At 45.0% G+C, this 23,643-nt stretch overlaps 1 protein-coding gene across 6 annotated transcripts in view; it reads left to right on the top strand.

Annotated features, from left to right (window-relative positions):
- The window catches only part of PHC2 (polyhomeotic homolog 2), a 1,003,431-nt gene that overhangs the window by 535,382 nt on the left and 444,406 nt on the right, over positions 1–23,643 (top strand). For 5 of the 6 annotated variants that reach the window (XM_069610856.1, XM_069610854.1, XM_069610855.1 and 2 more), the window contains 2 exons: positions 960–1,040; positions 8,859–9,026. In XM_069610856.1, coding sequence (XP_069466957.1) covers positions 960–1,040; positions 8,859–9,026 — 249 coding nt within the window. The remainder of the gene's footprint in view (positions 1–959; positions 1,041–8,858; positions 9,027–23,643) is intronic. The other variant, XM_069610853.1, reaches the window with a different exon arrangement.

Below are 23,643 nucleotides of genomic sequence, written 5' to 3'. Positions count from 1 at the left end.
TCCAGGCTATTCAAAAAGTGTTCCTGTGCATATGATCATTGTATTGATATTGGAAGAAAAAATGTCAAGTTACATGCTGCTAGCCAGAAAAAGTCACTTGCCTACTTGGTTCTCCACATACCCACATAACACCATTTTTACTCGCCAAGGGTAAGTTATTACTTACCAGTGTCAAGTGCAAATTTAGTGCCCTGTTGCTGTTTTGATATGTATTGGTTTGTCTTTCACCTTGATTGGGAAAATACAAATGTTATGTACGGTATCAACATAATGTACATTATTCGGGTGGTAACGGAATACCAAGTCAGTAAATTAGAATGGAATGTGACTTGCTTAGCTCCCATAGGAAGTGTGCAGAAATGTGATGTTTCCTAGTCGACTTGATCTCTATAAGACCCTGAAAATGGTAAGAAAAAAATCTAGAAGGATAATTGTGATTAGTTGTAAGTAGGCAAAAAAAGGCCTTCATCAATAGGATATTCTTCACCCTCTCAACACCAAGAAGGCGTGCTACATTGATAATGAACTAAAGAATACCTTCAGTAATCTGTTGGTCTAATAAGGGAAGAATGTCAGTCATTCCACCCAATCTGAACCCAGGCGGGTGTCACCAGTGCCTCTCTGCAACACTGTGTGGAATCGGAGTGAAACGTAGCCCACGATCAATGGTTCTGGTCCATAGCCCTTAGGTAGTGTCTCATCCATCTCTAACACAGTCCACTTGCACTGACCAGATCTCATCCCTCCCTTACTCCATGTGTCCATTATGGTATGTTGAAACCCTTCACATTCACTCTTCTGCCCCAACCCAGCTTCCTTCGGGTTTAGGGATAGCTCTATGTTGATGCTGTACCAGGGTATCTCTATTATAATGCGTGATTCAATTAAAATATCTTCATTTTGATACTTGACCAGGGCTTATCTATGTTGATGTTTAACTATTTGTTGCTCTTTTTCAGGCCAGCTTGGCTGCCAGTAGGCAGGGGAGCTCCCCCAACAGCAATGCATCATCTCAGACTACATCCCAGCCATCTGCTGCGGTACGTGACTGATAACAACTCATTGTGATCTTGAGGAGTAGAAAATGGAGGAAAACGTTTATTGTAGTTTCATTTAAAAAAATTTAAATGTATTTTAAGATATTTATGGAGCCTAATATTGCTTCAGGAAGCACCGAATTACTGTACATCAGGAATGGGTTACACACAGACATTAGATGAGAAATAGTCCTTACAACGTAACCTGTATTACCGACATACCATTTAGGATAGCAGGGCATAGTTAACATATGCTGTGAGTGGTGAGCTTGTAACTGTCCTAAAAGGGGAGGGTGGATGTAGAATAGGGGAGTGTGCTATGTTCTAAAGTGCAGAAGGAATTCTAATTGGCTGTAAGCATCTGCACTTCACAGAGCCCCCTCAGCCCTGTATAAATCAATTCTCAAGACCCAAACACGAGTTGTGGTTATGCATGTATGTACTCGGGTACACCACTTCAGTGGTCTAACATCAGTATCTAAAGGTGCTGTTTGTGGTGCTCTGCTTAGATAATGATCTTATTCAGGTTTTGCAGGTTCTATCTATTCTAGATTCACATGCTGTGCAGAATTTGTATTTGGTATTCTCAAGTTTGAAAATAGGCGCCAACATGAGCGTATCAGTAACCGGGCACCTCTGACATCTATGTGCTCCCCCAAAATGTTCCTCCAAATAGGCCTCCATCTTCACATTTTTTTCTTCCGCCATCAACTCATTCAGAAAAGCAGCTAGTAGAGGAACATTTCTGCATGATCCCTTAACATGCACGGCGCCATAACAGAACCAAAAATGTATGTAATTGTTTCTGATGAATTCAAAGTTCTTGTATTTCCTAAGTGAGGAGCTTATGAAAAAGACTTTTACATTTTCTTTTTTTAATGTTATTCCTGTGCTGTAGCCAGTGGAGTAACTTTGCTGAAAATGTTGGAGGGGACATGACATCTAAAGCAAAGCGGCCCCTGCCAACACAGGGGAACAAAATGGTGTGCCACGAAAGGTGGGGGGGGGGGGGGGGCAAAACAGTTTTCCCTCCCAATCCCAAGTAATTACGCCCATGGGTGTAGCCACGGTTTCCTATAGGACAAACTGACTTTGCAATCTGTATCTATTTCAGAAATAAAATGATATCAAGGGCACGGCTTGTTGGTATTTCAAGACAAGAACTTTGATAACCAGGAAGGAACAGCATTGGGCTGTGTAGCCCATAGAGGCTGCGATGTCCCCGACATCGGGGTCAATAGTTGACACTTCCGAAGTAAAAGAACCGAAAAACAAAATGATGTTGCAGTTTGATGCTGAGTACCAGGACCTGGAGTCTGAAGAGACTCCTAAAAAGGGAATGCAACACTCAGTGCCATCAACAGCCAAGGCATCCAAGGAAATTCCTAGGGGCAAAAAGGGGCCTACCCCCATCTGACCGCATGTGCCGTTTTGCCACATTTTACTGTGCTGTTTTTTTTATGGTGTGCCAGCCTTTACCCCTCTCCGCCATACACTCTACTCTGCCCCTACCCTTCTTTCACTGCCCTCATCCCTCCACCTGCCCCAAACTTAACGCAGTAAAATGCAGTAAAACATCCTATCACAAAATGCAGTCAGTCAGCTGCTTTCAGATGGGGGCGTAGGGGGAGATACTGGAAGACCATTCTAAAAGTACCTATAATGGTTTGAGATTCCACCCTCAACACAGGTAGTTCCTTCCTTCCCCAATCTAGGTGTCACACAAAAGAGGGTTTAATGTCAGTTCTTTATTCAGCCCTATTTCTGATGCATATCATACCCCTTGGATCCCACCCCCTGAGCTACAAATGAGGCGAGAACCAGGCTGGTGTACAGGAAATATATTTGGATGATTGGTAATAGAAAATCGCTAAACATCACACACCACTTTATCTGTGGCACAACACAATAAACTCCTCTACATAAATAACGCACACAGTTTGGTTGGGAAAACTTTAATCACAATATTTAGCTTTATACAAATTTCAAATTAAAGAACATCCACACTGGTCACTGAATAACATCACTTTACATTTGCAGTGCTGGACAATTTTGGTGTTTCTGCGGGCCAGCAATAAATAAACACAGGGTGATTTAGCAGTGGGTTTTTCAGACCCCTCCTACTTTGGTCTGTGCTGGGGAAGCTGGATGGTAAAAATGGTGGTGATTTGAGAATTTGTATTTATTTCTTCATGGTGTGAAATAGTTTAGACAAACGTTTCACACCTATACACATGCCAAATTATCACTATATAAAAACATAAAATGTCAATTCATCAAACCCATTTTAGAATTTTGGATTTCAGACCCCCTCCACTTAAAGGCCTGTGTTGGGGAAACTGGCAGTTTGGGGATTGTTTTAGTGTAGGGACAAAGACACCCCTTTTCCTAAAAGAAGTCAGGGTTAACAGGCAAGATAGGATTACCTAATTATATTACAATCTATGTTTCAGCGCACACTGGAAATTTAGTTTTGGCAATTTTGAATTTTAACAAAAATCACCATGTGGTGTTCCGCCAAGGAGAATTAATTAAATTAATATTTATTGTTAAATAGGCTACAGAACTACACCGGTTTGCACCCTAAACCACCCCCCGGCGTCCTGCCTACTATAAAGGGAAAGTATATAAAGCCAGCTAATTTTCCCACCTTTGGATTGCAAAGGGTTTAAGTCTACTTACATTGAAAACCTCTGTTCAAAGTTTAGGAAAGCCGGCTACATCTCGGGACCCTCTGAAAGGACAGGGCAGGGGTCTGGTCACTCCACTCTCAAGGATGGCCACCAACTCTTCACCATAGGGGCCAATCAGCGTTTAGGCCTTGCCAGCAATCGACAGCTCCACCCAGAGGCAGTTTTGATTTTCCTTTGGTATTTCCTTGTAGCTGTCGGATGGTACATTTCAGCAGCTCTCCCCTTCTCCCATAGTGCATCCATTTTGTATAGCAGTGATGACCCCATCAAGATTTCACTTTTGGGAAGTGCCTAGCAAGAGCTTCCGCAACTAGGATCGGACAGTTACCCTTCTATCTCCTCCCAAGTCCAGCCTCCCTCTCTGAATTGGTTTAGCAGTCTGGAGCAGAGATATGGTAACTGCCATTTGAAATCCACTTTTGTTCCCATTTCAACTTTTTGGCAAAAATGTGTTATGGCAAAACTTCAGAATTTACTAACTGCCATAATGTATATATTTGCCTATAAGCTAATCATGGGGAATTAAATAAAACGATCGGGTCTGTACCATGCACCAAAGCATAATCGTTAGGAGCATGCAATTGATTACTCACATTCCGAATGTTAGCCTCCACCCGTTCGCCAACTCTCAAATTCGGAACATGTTCAGAGCATCCCAGAACACCTTTCAGCTGGTCATTACATTTCCCTAAGAGGCAGGTGGAAGAATATTATATTGCCAAAATTGCCTTGAAATTATCTAAAAAATAAAACCTGTATGTATGCAGTGTGATTTGTAGTTTCTGAGAAAAAGCAACAATTGTGACAGTCCATTTAAACTAAGGGGAATCTTCATATGTGCACATTTGAGTTTTCCCTCCTCTGTGCCATGTGCCACTGTTGGCCAGCCTGTGACCAGGATTATTTTTTTATGTGTTATCCTCTTTGTTTGAAGTTGGTAGCTGCTGGTGGTAAACAGATGGGGCTTTGACAACTGAGAAATCCCCGTCCCCACATTCCTGTCTGCACTAGCTAAAACATTTGCCTGCTCAGAACTGCCCTCAGAGACAGCAGGTCTAGGGAAACTACGTTTTCAACACCCTTCGGGCCACATTGTGTAGCAGTTGTAAAGCAAGCCAGGCTTTCAGTGGGGGACTCCTTTGTGAATTTTACCCAGAGACCCACCATTTGTCCTTGGCTGAAAGGAACACACATATTGCATTTTCTAACATCCGCCTTGATTCTTTGACCTACAGTGTGTTTTACTGATCAGGGTTCACTTTGCTTTTGCGTTGAAAGTGCTGGGCTGTTTCTTTCAATCATTAATAAAATATACTTAATTATCTGCTGGTCGTTTTTCTGCTGAAAAGTGGGTCTGAATTGTCACAGAGCACCACCTTTTGATGGGTGGCAGTTTCAGTGAAAGTGCTGTATTTCTCAGCCAGTAATGTGATGTGCTCTTCCAAACTACACTCGGATTACATTTTTGTTTTAGCTTTCAGGGATTTCCACTGCAGAAAGACACCCACATAGTCTGCCTAAATAGGCCCCTTTCCAGCAGCAGGTTTCTGAATGCTGACAGGTCATTGGGCCTTCAGTTCTGTTTGTTTGGGGCCTTTGATTACAATCAACATGCCACCCTTCCAGGTCATGAGAGTCTGTATATAAATAAGTAAAAAGGCATTATAAAGAAAAAGGAGTTTCCTAAGAGGAGACTCCAATTGGGGCACTGACCCCGAAAGGAATTTTTTCAGTTTACAATTTGTTGATGGCAGCTAATTAGATGAGCGCTGTGGTGGGTTCATGAATGCCAGGGAGGTATCTGGTCGATTATATTGATTACACACACAGGCCAATGCCTATTTTCAAAGTTGAGAAAAACCAACTGAAATATTCCACATCAAGCACTACATGGCAACTTAGGCACAGCATGGTAATCTAAAACCAAGGAAAGCTGTGAAAATACTGTTACAGGTAAGCACTTTTGCTTGAGTCGCCATCCGCGCATCTTGTGCAGACCCGACTGACCTTCTCTCCTCTTCTCCTACAAGAAAGCCTCCTTGCTCTCGCCCCGCCCCTACACTCTACCAAAGTAACCCTTGTAACCTGATCTTCCTTGGTTGATATCCTCATAAAAATCTATACGACTGCAGTTCATGCTCAAAGCTCCTTACCCAATCCCTCCCCTCCCCCACTCTCTGTGAATGGCTTTGCTTACTACTTCTCAGAGATTTGTATTTCCTTCAGTATCCTTCTCTTCAAACACTAGAAAGTCAGGGAACTGGCAATATTTACCTACCCCAACTTTTCTCCTTTTATGCATGTCCCTCTGAACACGCACATCCCCAGCCTGTAACGAGGCCTCTACTGGAATACCAATCTTAACGAGACGCACCACTTACCCAAACACAGCTAACTGCTGGCACAGATATGTTTCCCTGCACTATTTGAGAGTCCTGAATGTGTGGTTTTCAGCTGTATCGCTGCATACCAGGAAGCTTTGCGACTCACCAACCCCCTCCAATCTGAGTTGCATAGCATAGTCTACACATAAGTGGCACTCACCAAAATCTCCAACTACAACATGGCTCACTGCTGTCAGCTCTCCTTCACTGTTATCCTCCTTGATCTGTCTGTAGCCTTTGGTACTGTAGAACACTCTTCTACAGACTCTCTCCCACTTTGGTTTCCATTACACTGCTCTTGCTTGGATTGCCTTTTACCTAGCCAAGCACACCTTCTCCATCCCCTGGAGCTCTGGCACCTGTCCCGTTGTGCAATCACTCTTCTGTGTTTCTAAAATTGCAGTGAGTGGGATGGATATACGCAGATTAAGGTCCCATGTGTTCCATGCCTAGAGCCCGAAGCTACATCTCACTGATTATGCCCAGTGATGGATAAACATATCTCAAGTTGCGTGTGGTCTCGTGCAAAAGGGATGTTTGAGCCGGTCTGCCTCTATTGGGTTGGTACCAAACCTGATTTGCATATGGTATTTCCCTTCTGCAATGACCTGGCAGGCTGAAAAACAATGGCCTTGCCGGAATGCACAGAGCAATGCCAGAGGTTATAATTCATTCATAGCCATCCAGCCATCACTCTTCTGTTTTGCCCTCCTCTCTTGTCACCCCATCTAAAAAGTCCCACGAGGGATGGTCCTTAGTACCTCCCTCTTTACTCTTTTTATACCTCCTTCCTAAGAAAACCTTATGTTTCAGCTTCTCTTCTCGTGTATTTGTTCTGGGTATTAAATCCTCTGTTGCAGTGGTATGCAACCTACGGCTCTCCAGTTTTGGACTGCAGTCTTCATGATACCACACCATTGCCTTTACTGACTACTGTTGAGTTTTAGTCCAAAACACTAGGAGAGCCAAAGGTTCTAGACCCCTGCTCTAGTGCAACCATCTCTTTCCTCTGCCATGTCCTTTGCACCTGGCAGTCTAAGACCATGCCACCAGGTTCACAATGGAGGAGTCCTCTGTATCCTTCCATCAACTCATATACAGCCTGTCGGGCTCCATCTACTGAACATCCCAAAAATATGTTGCCATCTCACCTTTCCCTCAACTAAAAACTCTGATCTCCACTTTAGTCCTTAGCAGACTTTATTTACATCCTCTTGGTAGAATGCGCTCTTTGATTTCAGGCTCCAGGCTGGCGTAGACCGGAGCAACGTTGCCCAGTAGGACTGTTATTAGTTTTTCTCCCTTGCCCTCCCCCAAGCCCCCTTCTTTAGTCTTGTGGCAACTTGAAACACGTTTTGATATTTAGGCGCCATACAAATGTTCAACCTCTACCTTTTTTAAACTTCCCCCTTGTCTACAAATGTATACATGAGCTAGGCTTTCCTCTTCTCCAACTCTACCTGGCTATCGCCATTACTCTGCCTGGCCCTGCTACACCCAACCAGGCACCCTTCTCCGCCTCGCGTTTTTTTGATCCTTCACCCTGGCAACTCCCTGCCCCCCCCCCCCGCCCAATAATAAAGAAGATTGCGAGATAACCAGCTTTGCAGATATGCCAAGTATCCCGACCGGGTGGGAGGGAGAATTTGTTCCAGAAAGCTGGAGAAAGGAATTCCCCCATAGGATTGCATTGACGTTTTAATTAGTTTAGGTGGGAGCAAGAGCTGGAGTTTGTCTCCCTCTGCTGAAGACTCCCGGGAGCTGCGGGAGACTCGGCAAAAGCCATTTCGAATCGCCTTCTCTCCCACAATTAACTCTCAGCCCCCCCCCCCCCCCCCCCAACGTAATCCCCACTTCCCCGTAAAAACTACTGCTTCAAATGGTGGACTCTATTCGTGCATAACCGTCAATTCTGTATTGAGTGAAAATGGACGCTTGCCATTGCAATCAGCCTTCCAGCTTCTCCGTGGTCACTGAATCCAGTGTTGTGGTGGGTGCTTTGTGATCTTTAAATATTATCATGGGAAATGTATCTTTCCAACTGTATTGGGTGTTTTCCAAATTTCATTTGTCCGTCATATGCCAACCCTTACATTATTTTCATTGTCCTAAAATAACTGCCAATTAAGCCAAGGGAAGCCATGTACAGTAGCTTGTGTTTCGGTGTCTTCAGCGAAAGGCAGCTGCTACATGCAGAAATGGTCTGAAGTTTGTAGAGGTATTGTGGTATGCCGTGTTTTGTCGCATTGCTTTCAGCGCGGGCCGGGTTCAGCAAGGCGCCTTGGGCGCAGGTCCCTTTTGGGCATGCATGCCCTGTTGGCACCGGGATATTTGTTTGCTTAAATATGTTGTCACCCAAGCACTGAACAATGCAGTGCTTTGGTTGACATTATATTTAAGCAAACAATAGCCACTCCGTACTTGGAGCTGTCCTGCAAGTGAACACGCCCCTTGGAGCTCGTGTTTGTTTAAATATACTGTCAGCCAAGGCACTGCGTTTTTCAGTGCTTCGGTTTACAATATATTTAGGGACCTTCTGCACCCAGGGCTGCGTGCCGAAACAGCCGGTGCCTAAAGTGCTGCCTCGGAATACCTGGGCTTCGGCTTTATTCTGATGAAACACGGATGGGTTGGGCGACAGTGGCACCTTGTGGTTACCTAGGGTACTGCGTTGCCTCCAGACACCCTCTAGCTTCCTAACGAGGATCGGCAGCGACTTAACCCGTGTTTCTTGTTCTTTGTAGCAGATCAATCTCTCGACGTCGCCCGCGGCCGCCCAGCTGATCAGCCGGGCACAGAACGTGAACTCTTCCTCTGCCTCTGGCATCACCCAGCAGACCGTGCTCCTGAGCAACGCCACAAGCCCCGCGCTCACCGCCAGCCAGGCCCAGATGTACCTGCGCGCGCAGATGGTAAGCGGGCCAGCGAACTTGCCTTCCTTCCAAGGCTAGTGCCAACCATTGGCTGCTCTTAAGGAAATACAGCAGACATGGCAAGTCTCCCGACCAGGTGGGGGGGGGGGGAGATTTTGCTCCTGAAATCGGGAGAAAGGAATTTCCCCATAGAATTGCATTCTGGTTTTCATAATTTTAGGTGGGAGCGAGTGCTGGAGTTTGTCACCCTCTGCTGGAGACTCTGCGAGTTGCGGGAGACTTGGCATGTCCGATAGTGTTTAAGGCGCAAAAAGGAGCATTCCAAGGCCGTCCATATGGGTGGGCTGGGAACTCAGGAGTATGGAGTGTCTGAGATTGGAAGAGTCTGTTAAAAAGTCTTTACCATTGAAATATAGCACTTTTAAACCCATAATTTACCCAGAAGAATGATGACTCAGTGGTCATGCTTCATAGTATAAACCTGCCTCCCCCTCTAATTAGCAGTGGGAGGCACTGATGGACTGGCCTATAGGGAACTTTGGAGATTTCACAGTAGGCCTCTGCACCCGGGGCCTCTTTTGTGTGGTATTTACAAATGTTCCTATAGGAAAAGGCTTGCTAATAATGTGTAATATGGTGCCACTTTGTGTAATATGGAGCCACGTTGAAGATTATTTCCAGGGCCTCTTCTGGTTCCCAGTCCACCCCTGGGAGGTAGGCAAGTCAGCTGAAAAAGACCTACATGGCATCATTTGAAGAAATGGTCTCGTTGAGGCCAGTCTGGTGCGGGCTATGGATGTTCTAGACATAAATAGCCTTTTGATTGCACAGAATTACTTCAGTGCCTCACTAAGAGAAGTATTGAATGTATTATTGTACTGTACAGCCAGAGAAGCTGCAACTCACACCACAAGGGTACACTGCAAAAATACCCCAAGTTAAACATAAATTCAAGGGTTGTGTCCATATGCGCCAATTTGATATTTACACAAAAACGTTACTAGTTATGATTCCGTTAATTTAATTATCATCAGTTGCAAAACAATGCCAGCATCAATTGAAATAGAGTGCCGACACGTGTTTCGACTGCAAGTCCTTCTCAAGGCATAAAATAACAAGTATACTAATTTCCTTTTGGTGTCGTGTGTAAGTAATTAAGCATCTTGCAAGTATCCGGTATTAGCATCTGATAATGCCTAGTCGATAAAGTACAGTCACCCCTCTGAGAGAGTTTATTCAGGTAATTATAGGATATTCCTATGAATAGTGCACAAGAGCTCTATGCTGCAAAACAGCACAGGCATTTCATCCGACTATTTTGAAATATGAATATTTTCGCATCTTAAGATGGGAATAGCCTATTACTGCCAGAACGAACTCGTTCAGAAGGTTGACTGAACTTCCCTACTAGGCATTATCAGATGCTAATACCATATAGTTGCAGGATCCTGAATTACTTTCTCACGACCACTGAAGGATATAATTGATACTTGTTATTTTATGCCTTGAGAAAGACCCAGCGGTCGAAACGCGCGTTAGCATTTTATTTTAATTGCTGATGATAATTAAATTAACGGAATCCCGTATTAACACGGGTGTGTAACTATCCGATTGGCGCATATGCACTCAAACCCTTGAATGTATGTTTAACTTGGGGTATTTTTGCATTGTACCCTCGTGGTGTGATTTGTAGCCTCCCTGACTGTACAGTACACTAATACCTTTAATACGTCTCTTAGTGAGGCGCCAGAGTAATTCTGTGCCTGGGGCACTGCAACAAGTTCACTATTGGTTGATAAAAGGTATCCATTGAAAATATCTCTGGACAAATCTTGCCAGCAACTGTATCGAAGTGGCAAAATGATCACCCGAGCAAAATATTGCCAAGCTAACATTTTGGGAAAGCCCGCCAGCCAGCACTTGACATCAAACTGGCTAGGAACGGGGTAGCAATGTAAATGGACTCAGACCTTAAATATGCTGCAAGTGCTTTTGGGTTGTGATTAGCAACATGTTTCCTAGAAAAAACATTGCTCTGGGGATAGTGTTGGAAGGATAATATTATTATTGGTATAACTTTAGCTTGGAATTATCCCAATGCGGTAAATACTTTTACTGCATGCAATAATTCCAGAAATCGGCCTCAACGTGGTTGGCAGTAAGGGAAGTAGTTTTCCAGAAATACTGCAGGAAGTTTTTCTGGCTTCCTGCATGCTTTATTTTTCTACTTTTTCTTAAACTACATTTCCACTGTAATTTTTGAGGTTGGAAACTGATTTTTTTATAAAGTTACAGTTGATACGGCAATTGTATCATTGTTCTAATGCTCAAAGGGGTATTTGGTGATGAGCGCATCAGATACCCACTTTTCACTCCCTTTGATTTTCCCCATAAAACCTTTACTTTTTGGGCTGAATTGAAGCTATGCACTTGCGTTTCCCTTCAGTACAGGACAAAAGGGTTTTACAAACCTCAGGCACGTTTTTTCAATTGTTACTTAGACTTTTCCGGTGGTGGTAAAAATTGACGGTAAAAAAAGGTGTTTGACCACATAATATGGCAGTAATCACCAAATGTGGTATTCCCAGTGAATAACGCTTGTGGTAATTCCGCCTAGCCCATAGTCGGGCAGGGTTAAAATCAAGCCGTCTTTAAAAATGCTGCCATCTTCTACTGTTTGTGCTAGATTTATAATGAAGGCCAAACTGTTGGCATATAGCAGCATCTACTTGTGACAGAGGCACGTTGACATGGGCACATGATATGGTTTCCTTTAAGTGGAGGTATTTTATATTGTCCACTCGCAGGCCGGGGACCTTTTATTTTCTTCTCAGGCCGTCTCCTCTTAGTATTGCTATGGTGTTTTATGCTTTTTATAGTGGATTCCTGTTCTCACAGTGGATGCAACTTGAACTGACTCCTTACCACAGCTCTCCAGATGCATTGGACTACCTCTTCCACAATCCAGCACCATTCACTATGCTGGCTAGCACTGATGGGAGTTGTAGTCCAAAACCTCTGGGGAGCGTAGACACATGTGCCAATTCTGAAGTCGCCTCATCATACCGTCATCAGGGACGAGGAACATGTTGATATCAACCAAAGTACTCTGCAGGGCGGAGGAAATCTTTGCAGAGAGTCCCTTTAACATTGTGTCAAATGATTGTTAAGACGGATTTCTGAACTCTGTCCTGGTGGCGCAGAAGTTCAGAAGGCCAACCTAATTACTTGGAACAGGGTAACCTCTGGACGAGCCAGACCAATCAAGGTAGCGATCGCAGCGGTCAAGACTAGGTCTCAAGAGGGGTGAGGGTGACTGAAAGCCCGCAATGAGCACACAAAGCAAGATCACTTACAAACTACTCCAAACAGTTGTTATATCAAAAATATATACACATTTATTTTAAGGCCTTTAAAACAATGACCGTAGCGAGAAAATCACAGTATCACAATATTAAACCAACACATACCATACCAATACAATATATATACAAATACGACAGTCGCAAGCGTTATATGCACGAAATGTGTAGTCCACCTGCAAGGGAAAGAAAACAGGCAGTGCGATACAATGCTTTAGACTCAGTTCGCCTTCAGAGGCACCTAACTAGATGGAAGTCCGAGCCCTGTGAAGAGAGGAGCCTTGTGCTCAAAAGTACCTGCACACGCTGGTGCCAACGGGCAAAAGGAAAGTCTCTTCTAAGGAAATCAGGCAGTTCAGTACAGTGCACAAATGAAGGAGAACAAGTTCCGCGACTCGAGCGCAGCCTCCACTGTGGGCAGAAGCAGAGCGCAAGTACGGCAAAAGGGTGCTGTTTTACACAGCGGGGAAAAGCAATGGGCTCCTGCAGGAGGGCGACCAGATCCTAGCTAAACTACTCACCGGTCCCCGATGTAAGCAGACCCAGGCTTCTCCGCGTCAGTTTCAGCTCCGCGTCAGTTTCAGCAGCTGGCAGGTTCAGAAGAGCAGGGAACGCCTCGTCGTCGTGTTGAGTAAAAAGACGTCCCAATCGAAGAAACCTGCACAGTTTTGTCACCACAGCAGGGCAACGGAGTGGCCGTGTGTATCTGAGCCAAATATACACTACTCACTTCAGACTTGGGAACGCCAAGTGTACTAAGCGTGTGAGAGTGACAAGGACTCGAAATACAACACAACCTGGCGGCGGTTACAGAGCAAGACTCCCTTGTAAGCTGGTCAGTCAACTGGATGGCCCAGAGACGCTTCCGAAGGCTTACTGGCAGGAGATGATGAAGATGCCGAGAATAGCTGTTCCCGCTATTCCAAAGGTCGAAGTACCAGTACAGGCCTTCTGGTTCGATCCAAGGTGAAAAGGGTTTCACAAGGCGACAGCAGTGCAGAGGAGAAGTCCTTCAGCGGGTCACCAGCGATTCCTCGGTCCAGCCTCTTAGTTGCAGGATACTTGGCTCCTGTATTCCTTCGTTCGTGAGAACTCAGGAGATCGACATGGTAGTGGTGTTTCCAGCCCCCTCTTATCCACGGTTCCCTTCGCGCCAAAACGGAGGGGACCCAATGGGAGATCCGCTCATTAACACTCACACCATACGTGGACCAATCACGGACCACGGTGGTCCCAGGCATTCACACCACCCTAGACTCTCTGGCACCCAGGATGTGTATTGGGACCAGACATCCCAGCCCACACCCTGGAGGCACACAAAAGACATGTAGAAGCCCGCGAAAGCATCCGTGTTTCGCGGGAAAGTACATGCCCAAATAAGGAAGGCCCCGGGTCGGCTCGACCTGGGGAAGGTGAAGGGAGCAAGACGGTCAGCGGACAGGACAAAGGAGCCTCGTGGTCTGGCCATTTTGGGAGCCAGGCCACCATTTTGGGTGAAGCGCAGAAAACGCGCTTAGAACGCCAAAAGGAGCTCAAAATACAAGAAAACGATCGCTGCCACCATTCCCGTCCCTGAATTACTTGCACCGATCAAATACCATCCTAAACGAGTATCTAGGGCCTGTAGAAGGCTAGAGACCCAAGAGAGCTGTAACTTAGCTTACAGTGCCCTCTTGTGTCATGTTGCACTAAAGCCGCAACATGATAAAAGAAACTATGGGAAACAGCGTTCCCCGGTACTGACTGTCTTAAGGGCATGTCAGTTTCCCCGTAAGAAAGGAGCGAAAGCCCAGAGGAGTGCGGCAGAAGGCTGCACTTCTCTGGCAAAGTCAAGAACAAGGTGAAAAACAACAGCAAAAAGTTTAGGGGTTGCCACATGGAAGGAAAATTACCTACAATTACGAAATCTTTCCTAACACTCGCCCCTCCCAGACTATGGACAGGGGGAACTAATCCACCCCTGGATGAGTCTCTTGTTCAGGTCGGTTAAACATTCTGGACAACCCATCAGCATTGCTATGTTGGACACCTGGCCTATGCTCAATAGTGAAGTCGAAGCCTTGTAGACTTATAGACCACCTAAGCAACTTTGGATTCTCCCCCTTCATGTTCATTAGCCACTTTAACGGCTTATGGTCATTTTGCACAGTGAAGTGGGTCCCATAGAGGTAGGGCCTCAGCTTCCTTAGGGCCCACACAACAGAGAAACATTCTTTCTCTAACGTGGACCATCTGAGCTCTCTGTCCTTAAGCTGGCAACTAATAAAACCGATAGGGTGTTCCTTACCTTTCTCATCTACTTGTGATAGTACAGCTCCTATCCCAGTGTCAGAGGCGTCCGTCTGCACGATAAAAGGTCTTTGATAATCAGGGGCCCTGAGGACAGGGGCCTAGCACAAGGAGTCTTTTAAGCCATTGAAGGCCTTCTCACACTCGTCGGTCCAAGTTGCCTTCTTGGGTTTCTTCGGAGTTGTGAGGGCAGTCAGAGGAGCAGCTATGGTGCCATAGTCTGCCACAAAATTGCGGTAATACCCTGTGAGTCCTAAGAAGGCTCTCACTTGGGTTTGCGTAGTGCGGGTAGGCCAGTCTTGTACTGCTTGTACCTTACTGGGTAGAGGCTGTCTCCTCCCTCCACCTACTTCATGTCCAAGGTAAACCACTGAGCCTTGTCCATTTTGGTGAGGGGCCACTCGGACACCCTCAAAAGAGCTATCTGAAGGACTGCTTGGGAACAGGTCGGGGAGAGGTTCAGACTCCTCTTCCTCAACATCTAAAGCCAGTAGCAGTGCTGCGATTTCGACGCTTGGGACGAAAGCCTTCAGCCTATTCACGTGAAACACTTTTGGAGCCTGTTCAGGCCTTCCAAGGTCCACTGAATAGTTAACCTCACCCAGGGGCTCCACCACTGGGTAAGGGCCTGACCATTTGTCCTGGAAAGCTCGAGGCCTTATGAGATTCATGATCAGGACTTGCTGACCAAGTGTAAAGTTGATGAGGGAAGCTTTCTGGTCGTACCAATGTTTCACCAGCGCTTGCCCTGCCTTCAATTTATCACTAGCCAAGCCCATAAGAAGTACCATCCGTTTTCTGAGCCCTAGCACATAATCAACTAAGTTGGTAGTAACAGGGGGAGTGAGCATCTCCCATCCCTCCTTGACGATGGCTAAGGGTCCCCGTACGGGATGACCGAACAGAAGTTCGAAGGGGCTGAAGCCAACACCCTCCTGTGGTACCTCTCGGTAGGCAAACAGTAAGCATGAAATAAGAAGATCCCATTTTCTTCTCTGAGGCTCCTCCAGAGCCCCAATCACGCTCTTTAACGTCCCGTTGAAACGCCCCCCAGACCATTCGTCTGGGGGTGGTATGCAGAAGAGAACCTGTAGGTGACCCCACATTCTTTCCACATAGCCTGCCTATACTTCGACATAAAGTTGCTGCCATGATCCGACACAACTTCTTTAGGGAAGCCAACCCTAGTAAATATGCCGAGTAAAGCTTCTGCAACTGACTTGGCAGTTACAGTTTTCAATGGGATGGCCTCAGGATATCTGGTTGCATGGTCGACCAGCACCAGGATAAACCTATTGCCTGAGGATGTTTGCGGGTCAAGGGGACCAACAATGTCGATCCCCACCCTTTCAAATGGTACCCACAACTGGGAGCGGTACCAACAGAGCTTGGATTGTCGCGCCAACCTTACCAGACAACTGGCAGGAGGCACAACTCCTGCAGTGACTTTCTACTTGCACCCCCATCTTGGGCCAGTAGAAGTGCATGGATAACCTTTGCTTGGTCCTCTTCATACCAAGGTGACCAGCAAGGGGAACGTCATGCGCCAACTGCAGGAGGAAAGGACTAACAGCAAGGGGAACCACCAACCTCCTATGGTCTCCTTCTGTAGACTCTGTGGGCTCACTATACAGGAGTCCACCTTCCCAATAAATCCTATGCGTCCCAGGAGGTTCACCCTCAAGCTGGGAGCAGGCCTGTCTCCTTTGGCCTTCCAGAGATGGGCACTCACGTTGGCCTTTACTGAATTCGTCCCTATCAGGACCTCCTTCAACTAACAAGTCTTTTAGTTCAGGATGATCGTTGGGGTCAAATACTTCAGGCATCGCCACCTCCTCGTCAGGCGCGGGCGATTGACCAACTTCCTCCACCGCAGTGGTAGGCGAGCTCGGGGGAATATTCTCTTTCCCTCGTCGTGACTTGTCGACTCCTTTCGCCTTGGGTTTCCCCTTCGGCTGGGGCGGCGTATTGGACTTGGCCAATGCTGCCCGTGCTTGAGACCGTGTGTAGGGTCTTTCGGCAGTGTCTCCTACGAGCCCTAAAGCTCTGAGATCATTACCTAACAAGACCTTTCCCGGGACGTTTCTCTGAATGCTCACTGGAATCCTGACTGCTGTACCATTTAAAGTAAGATTTACAGGTATTACTGGAAACATACGGAGGGGGCCGTCAGCCAACTTAGTGGGCATCAGAGTAGCTCTGGCAACTTCCTCTGAGTCTACCAAGGTAGAATCCACTACAGTGCGACTGCACCCACTATCCCTAAGAGCTGGAGTATCCACTCCATTGATCAGCACACTGTCTTTAAAGTAGTGCTTGGTATTATCCGGAATCCTAGCATAAGCCTCTGCGACTTTAGGCTCCCAGGAACACTAAAACTACCTCAGCCTCTATCCCGCTGGGAAATGAGTCTGAGGAGAAGGATGCTCCTGTAATCTCTTCTTCCTCGTAGGAGGAGAAGGCCAGATTAGCGGAGTGGACCCCCAAAGGTCTAACCTTACAACGGGGATCCCCCTTCACATGGTTAGTTGCTCCACAAGCAAAACACGATCCATTGGGTCTGTTTACATAGGGAGGCTTATTGTAACCAGAGTTCTGTTTCGGAGGCGGACCTCCACTACCCTGCGAGTTCTCTTGTGTCTTACCCTTATTTTTCTTTTTGTGGCCCTTATGAGAAGAAGATTTAGCAGATTCTCCACCCTCCATATCTTTTGGACTTTTTCCCTTCCTCCTGCTTACCAGGATGAGTTTTGTCCTTATGGGACACTCGATGCGACACCCATAAGTCTGCTGCAATGGCCAGCTTCTTAGGATCTATCTCCTTCGAATCGGCCAAATGCTGCTTAAGCTCCGGGGAAGAAGAAGCAAAAATGTGTTCCAGCATGACAAGATTTATCATGCCTTCGAAGGTAGAAACCTTATAACCTTCGACCCAGCCAGTTAAGTTTTTCAAGGATTCAGTGACATAAGATACCCAAGTACCACCTTCCTTTTTCTTATACTCTCTGAAACGTTTCAAATATTGGGCCGGAGTCTTCCCAAACTTTAAAATGAGAGTTGTTTATATCACAAATATATGCACATTTATTTTAAGGCCTTTAAAACAATGACCGTAGCGAGAAAATCACAGTATCACAATATTAAACCAACACATACCATACCAATACAATATATATACAAATACGACAGTCGCAAGCGTTATATGCACGAAATGTGTAGTCCACCTGCAAGGGAAGGAAAACAGGCAGTGCGATACAATGCTTTAGACTCAGTTCGCCTTCAGTTTCCTTTAAGTGGAGGTATTTTATATTGTCCAGTCGCAGGCCGGGGACCTTTTATTTTCTTCTCAGGCCGTCTCCTCGCAGTATTGCTATGGTGTTTTATGCTTTTTATAGTGGATTCCTGTTCTCACAGTGGATGCAACTTGAACTGACTCCTTACCACAGCTCTCCAGATGCATTGGACTACCTCTTCCACAATCCAGCACCATTCACTATGCTGGCTAGCACTGATGGGAGTTGTAGTCCAAAACCTCTGGGGAGCGTAGACACATGTGCCAATTCTGAAGTCGCCTCATCATACCGTCATCAGGGACGAGGAACATGTTGATATCAACCAAAGTACTCTGCAGGGCGGAGGAAATCTTTGCAGAGAGTCCCTTTAACATTGTGTCAAATGATTGTTAAGACGGATTTCTGAACTCTGTCCTGGTGGCGCAGAAGTTCAGAAGGCCAACCTAATTACTTGGAACAGGGTAACCTCTGGACGAGCCAGACCAATCAAGGTAGCGATCGCGGCGGTCAAGACTAGGTCTCAAGAGGGGTGAGGGTGACTGAAAGCCCGCAATGAGCACACAAAGCAAGATCACTTACAAACTACTCCAAACAGTTGTTATATCAAAAATATATACACATTTATTTTAAGGCCTTTAAAACAATGACCGTAGCGAGAAAATCACAGTATCACAATATTAAACCAACACATACCATACCAATACAATATATATACAAATACGACAGTCGCAAGCGTTATATGCACGAAATGTGTAGTCCACCTGCAAGGGAAAGAAAACAGGCAGTGCGATACAATGCTTTAGACTCAGTTCGCCTTCAGAGGCACCTAACTAGATGGAAGTCCGAGCCCTGCGAAGAGTGGAGCCTTGTGCTCAAAAGTACCTGCACACGCTGGTGCCAACGGGCAAAAGGAAAGTCTCTTCTAAGGAAATCAGGCAGTTCAGTTCAGTGCACAAATGAAGGAGAACAAGTTCCGCGACTCATAGTTTGTGTTTTGACATAGCCCCTCCTCTAACTTCTAGGCACTGTAATAAAAGGTGACATAACATTTTGCATGCCAGTGCGGCGCTTGTGTAAAGATAATAATGTGAACTACAAAGAAATGACTGAACAAAATCAAGTAGTACATTGTCATTGTGTATTGTACAGGGGAAAAAAAGAACACGCATGATTATCTGCAGAAGGTTTTCATATCACAAGTTAATTTTCTACTATTTGAACATCTTTTACACGCATATGGAATTTGATATGTATCCTTAGTTCAAATACTAGCCATGGAACATGGATTAAACTCTACTGATAAGGATCCTGTCATGGCCATTTTCTTGCACTCTATTACACTTGTTTTCCTGCACCCAACACCTGGTTCACACTTTGTGGAAGATTTTTCCACTTTGCGTGCTTCTTCAGGGTCTACAAACAAAGGTGATTTTATGCGCCTATTACTCAGCAGAACTTGTACTCGAGCACATCCATTTGCCTATGGGCATACCAGACAGTTTGCTAGAGAGCACGGTACACATGTTTCATGTCTATAGCTTTCAGCATGGCAGAAATGCCATCTTGGACTCATTTTGAGAGCTGAAAATCCATGTAGAAAAAAGACTGCACTCTGTCTTTGCAATGGCTATGTTAAAGTGCAGTCTTTGATTAGTACTTCTCATTCAAATTAATGGTTGTGCCTTTATATTACATATCGGCACTTTTTTATACACAAACGCTGCTCTATTTCTACATTAATATAAATGTGTAGTTATCCGTTAGCCCAATCTTGCCTTATACTTAACTAGAGACTGCTTTACTTTTTCCACCTGGCTACCGCGTTCAGAGTGGCTGAGGCACCATGTTGGATTCTTATTGGGGGCCAATGACAACCCACATAAGGATTGGACTATAGTCTGTCCAGTAGCACAGCCATATTGGAATGAAATCTGTGATCCATCCTTTTCAATTAAATGAATTGATTTGTCTTTTGATTTTACTCCTCTGCAAATTACTTCTAATTTGAATATTTTGTTGCATATTGCTTAAAATATATTTTTGGATAATCTACCAATTAATGTATTGTTGGTGATAAATAAAATGCCAATACAATAGGACGGGTTCGTCTTTATCTTGGAATAGCACTTCATAATATGAATTTAGAACCATCGTAACTTAATTCCAGTGTATTAGGAATGGACAGTTCATCATCTAAAACTAACTGTTTTAATCTATTTGTCAATTTCCCAAATCATATGGTCTACCCGTCTGCATTATTATGCATTTTCTGTTTTTGACATTTTTAGCACTTAAGGTTTCCAGGTAATCCCTAAGAACATAATACAAATTATGCTTCAATCATGTAATAACGTTGTGATATTAAATGGAAAATGTTTAGAAATAAGTATAGGACCAATATATTTTGCTTCGCAGTATAGCATAATCAATAATTATTCAAAAGCACATTCAATAGCTCAACCCTTGTTTAAACCAACACAGGTCAGATTTAACTTAAATATGTGCTCTGTTTCCTTTGTGCACAAAGTGTTCTCTATATTTCCCATTGCCCCCTCTTTCCCTTTGAGGCAGCTTGTAGATACCAACATATCTTTTAGCACTACAGTTGGGTCCATGGTGTTCTTGCTTCCAATGCTGCCCTAATGGAAATATTACTTCTTACATTCTTATGGTCCTTGTGTGTTCAGTTATTCTTTCTTTTAATGTACTGACTGTGCTTCTGACAATAAGTTTTCAATATACACAAACCATTACATAGACCACATACATGCTCTTACAGTTAATGGTCGATTAATCTTGATTCTATTGGAATGCACGTCCTCATTCTTTTACCTTCTTCAATGCAAATGTGCAATTAAAATCTGTTTTTCTAGATTAAGCCTTTGTAAGGGTGCAGATGTAAGACTCGGACGCAAAGGGGTCATGGTGTTTGCTATGAACTTTTATTCAAGGGTAAAAAGCAAAAGAAAACCATATGTTGCTCGAACTCTGAGGGGCTTCCCTGCCTCAACGGAAATAACTAGTGTTTGAATGTCCAAAGCAAAGTTCCCGTTGTCCAGTATCAAAATCCTAACTCTGTCCCTTAGAGACTAAGCTAACTAAATTAAAAAAGAAGTCGTCTTGGCCCAGAGGAATGACTCCCTTCCCCTGGACAAAAGGCAGTTCTTGTCTTGATAAGATGTTCCCAATGCCCTCTTAGCTTTTTGGGAAGGTTCTTGCTTTCCTCAGGTGTACAACCTAGTTCCTTGGGGTCCCAGACACTGGTTGGCAGCTTTGGTTTCTTTCCTCTTGCCATATACTGCGCTGAAGAACAGCCTGGATGCACTCTCCAATCTGTAGTGGGCCTCTGACCCTGGTTTTCAGTCCTAGTTCCGTCTCACCAGGTACTGTGACAAAGAAGGGTATCCTGGTTGCCCTTCCCAGGCTGTAGTGGGTCATACAGACCTGGTTCACTCGGGGCTCGTCGAGGGTACACGCGGGGGGGCGGAGTCCACCCACTTTATTCAGAGGGGGGACTCAGTCCCCCCTAGCTAAAAGAGAAACATTGGATGTCCTCTTTGAAATTATGAATTAAAGCCACCCTCAGGGATGAAACTGCAGTCATCAGGTTTGTAGGCTGGACACTTCACCACTGCACTATATAACCTGATGAAAAATAACAAACAACTAAAGGTGAAATACCCCATTTCGTTACTGCAAGTCCCAGGGAAAACATTTGTATTGGTTCTTGGAGTTTAAAACATGCACATCTTTTAACGTTTTCAAAAACACTATTAGACAAAAATATCCTGTGTTGGTTTTGTGTTTGTGTTCATTTTATGGAAGGCAAACGCCATTCGTCCTGTTCAATTTGGGTGGTTATGCAAAACCAATTTAATGAAATGTGCATATTTCGCCTTGATATCCAACTTTCTGGTGACGTCGCATCCCATTGCGCTTGTTGATGAGTCCCCCCACTTTAATTATTAGGACTTAACCGCTGGGTTCACTATCTGCCAAGTACTGTATGGACTTTCCTTTCACTTCCAATTATCTTCATTGGGTTGCAAGACCCAGACTTGCAATTTCGGCTTTAGTTTTCCTTGCTGAGAGCTTGGTTTATTCTCCTGCCAAGCCTTAGTACAAGTCCATGTACCTCTTTGATTTCCTTCCACTTCGGTAGGGTCCCTCCTATCCCAGCCTTCTGATTGTGCGACCACTTCCTTAACCCCTAAGAGCCTTCTCGGCTACCCGTGCACCTTGTGGTGTGGTTTGTGCAAGTGTTGGCATCCTTGAGGTAGCTGGGATCATTTGTGGGACTCTGGTAACTTCCCAGAGCTTCCCTTGCTCTGAGGCTGCTCCGCAGTCGTCTTTCATACTGGGACAGCGTGGTCTCGCACTCTTTCCCAGGTCTCTGGGTCACCTGGAGTATGTCTGCCTGTGGGCTGTGCGGTTCTTATGTACTGGATCAGCCTCTGGCCCCTTTTTCTCACCATCCCATTCAGCACCTGCCTGCATGTTGGGCTCGTCCTGGTTCTTCCAAAGAGGGCTTGACCAGAAAACAAGCCTTCTCTCCCTAGGTCTCAAGACAATGGAACCTCCACGCCATTGGCATAACACTCACTCCTACAATTCAGAAAAGAACTCAAACCCCACCTCTTCAAGGAGTGTCTCTTCCTCAACACCTAGGCCATCAAGTCACCTCTCGGGCCACCTGTCTCGCTAGACGCTGCATATCCCTCTCCGCCCCGCCACCAGGTACAGCTGTACCCCTCCTCTGGGTCCCTCTGTATGCTAGCCCCCGCTGTATAACTGTTCTGTTGTTGGTTCTGAAAAGCGCTCCTTTATTTATCTGTGATGTTGTACACCTCTGTAATGTGCTCAGTTATGCATCTGTATTGGTGTATACCTATGTAAAGGGATCCATTGCTTCTCAAAACTAGGTCCATGCTCAAATACCATAATAATAATAGACGAGCTGTCAAGTCCTTCTTTGGTTTTTATCTTGTTTCTTCCAATCAATTGTTGTGAACCACTAGACTAGTAAAAATGGTTCCAATGGTTATTTTGTATTGCTCTGCACTTCTCCTTGCCTTACTACTGAGTGAGTGCTGCTGTGGTAACTCACTAAGACTCTTCCTCGTCTCAGTACTCTCTATTTGGGCTGCTTTCAAAAAGTACATAGGGTAGGTTTGAAGAGGAATGAGGTGAAGGAAAGTTGGGGTAACTGTGGGAAGGGGTGATGTGATCGGTGAGAATACTGCATTCTCTGGATGAAGCCGTCACTGGTCCCAAAGGGGGCATACGCTCCCATGAAATCCACCTGCTCAGTATCGCTCCCAAGGGGACATCCTAGCTCTCTTGCTCTTTTCTCCTGCTCAGTCCTACTAATATGAATATGAATATTAATATATTTGGGTTCTAACCAGAGCTAGCTCAAAGAGCCTATACATTTACAAATGGCTGAATAAGCATTAGAAAGTGTTGAAGACAGAGCTTGACCTTTAAAAATTTCAAATAGATTCTCCTGTAATCACATTTCACGAAAGCGAGAACTACCAGGGGAAAAACGATGATCTAGTCACCTACAATGTGGAAACAAGACACAATATACTTGCATTAATTTGGAAAAACATGGGTTTTTTAAATGTGGCACTTGGAATAACTGCACATTTGCACTGAATGATGTAAATACTATGAGGAATTGCATAACAAATCAAGATGAAGCCATTC

Source organism: Ambystoma mexicanum, chromosome 8, assembly GCF_040938575.1.
Source record: "Ambystoma mexicanum isolate Mex_15411 chromosome 8, UKY_AmexF1_1, whole genome shotgun sequence".
Taxonomy (NCBI): Eukaryota; Metazoa; Chordata; class Amphibia; order Caudata; family Ambystomatidae; genus Ambystoma; species Ambystoma mexicanum.
The sequence above is the reverse complement of the archived record's forward strand: the minus strand, read 5'-3'. Positions and strand labels throughout refer to the sequence as shown.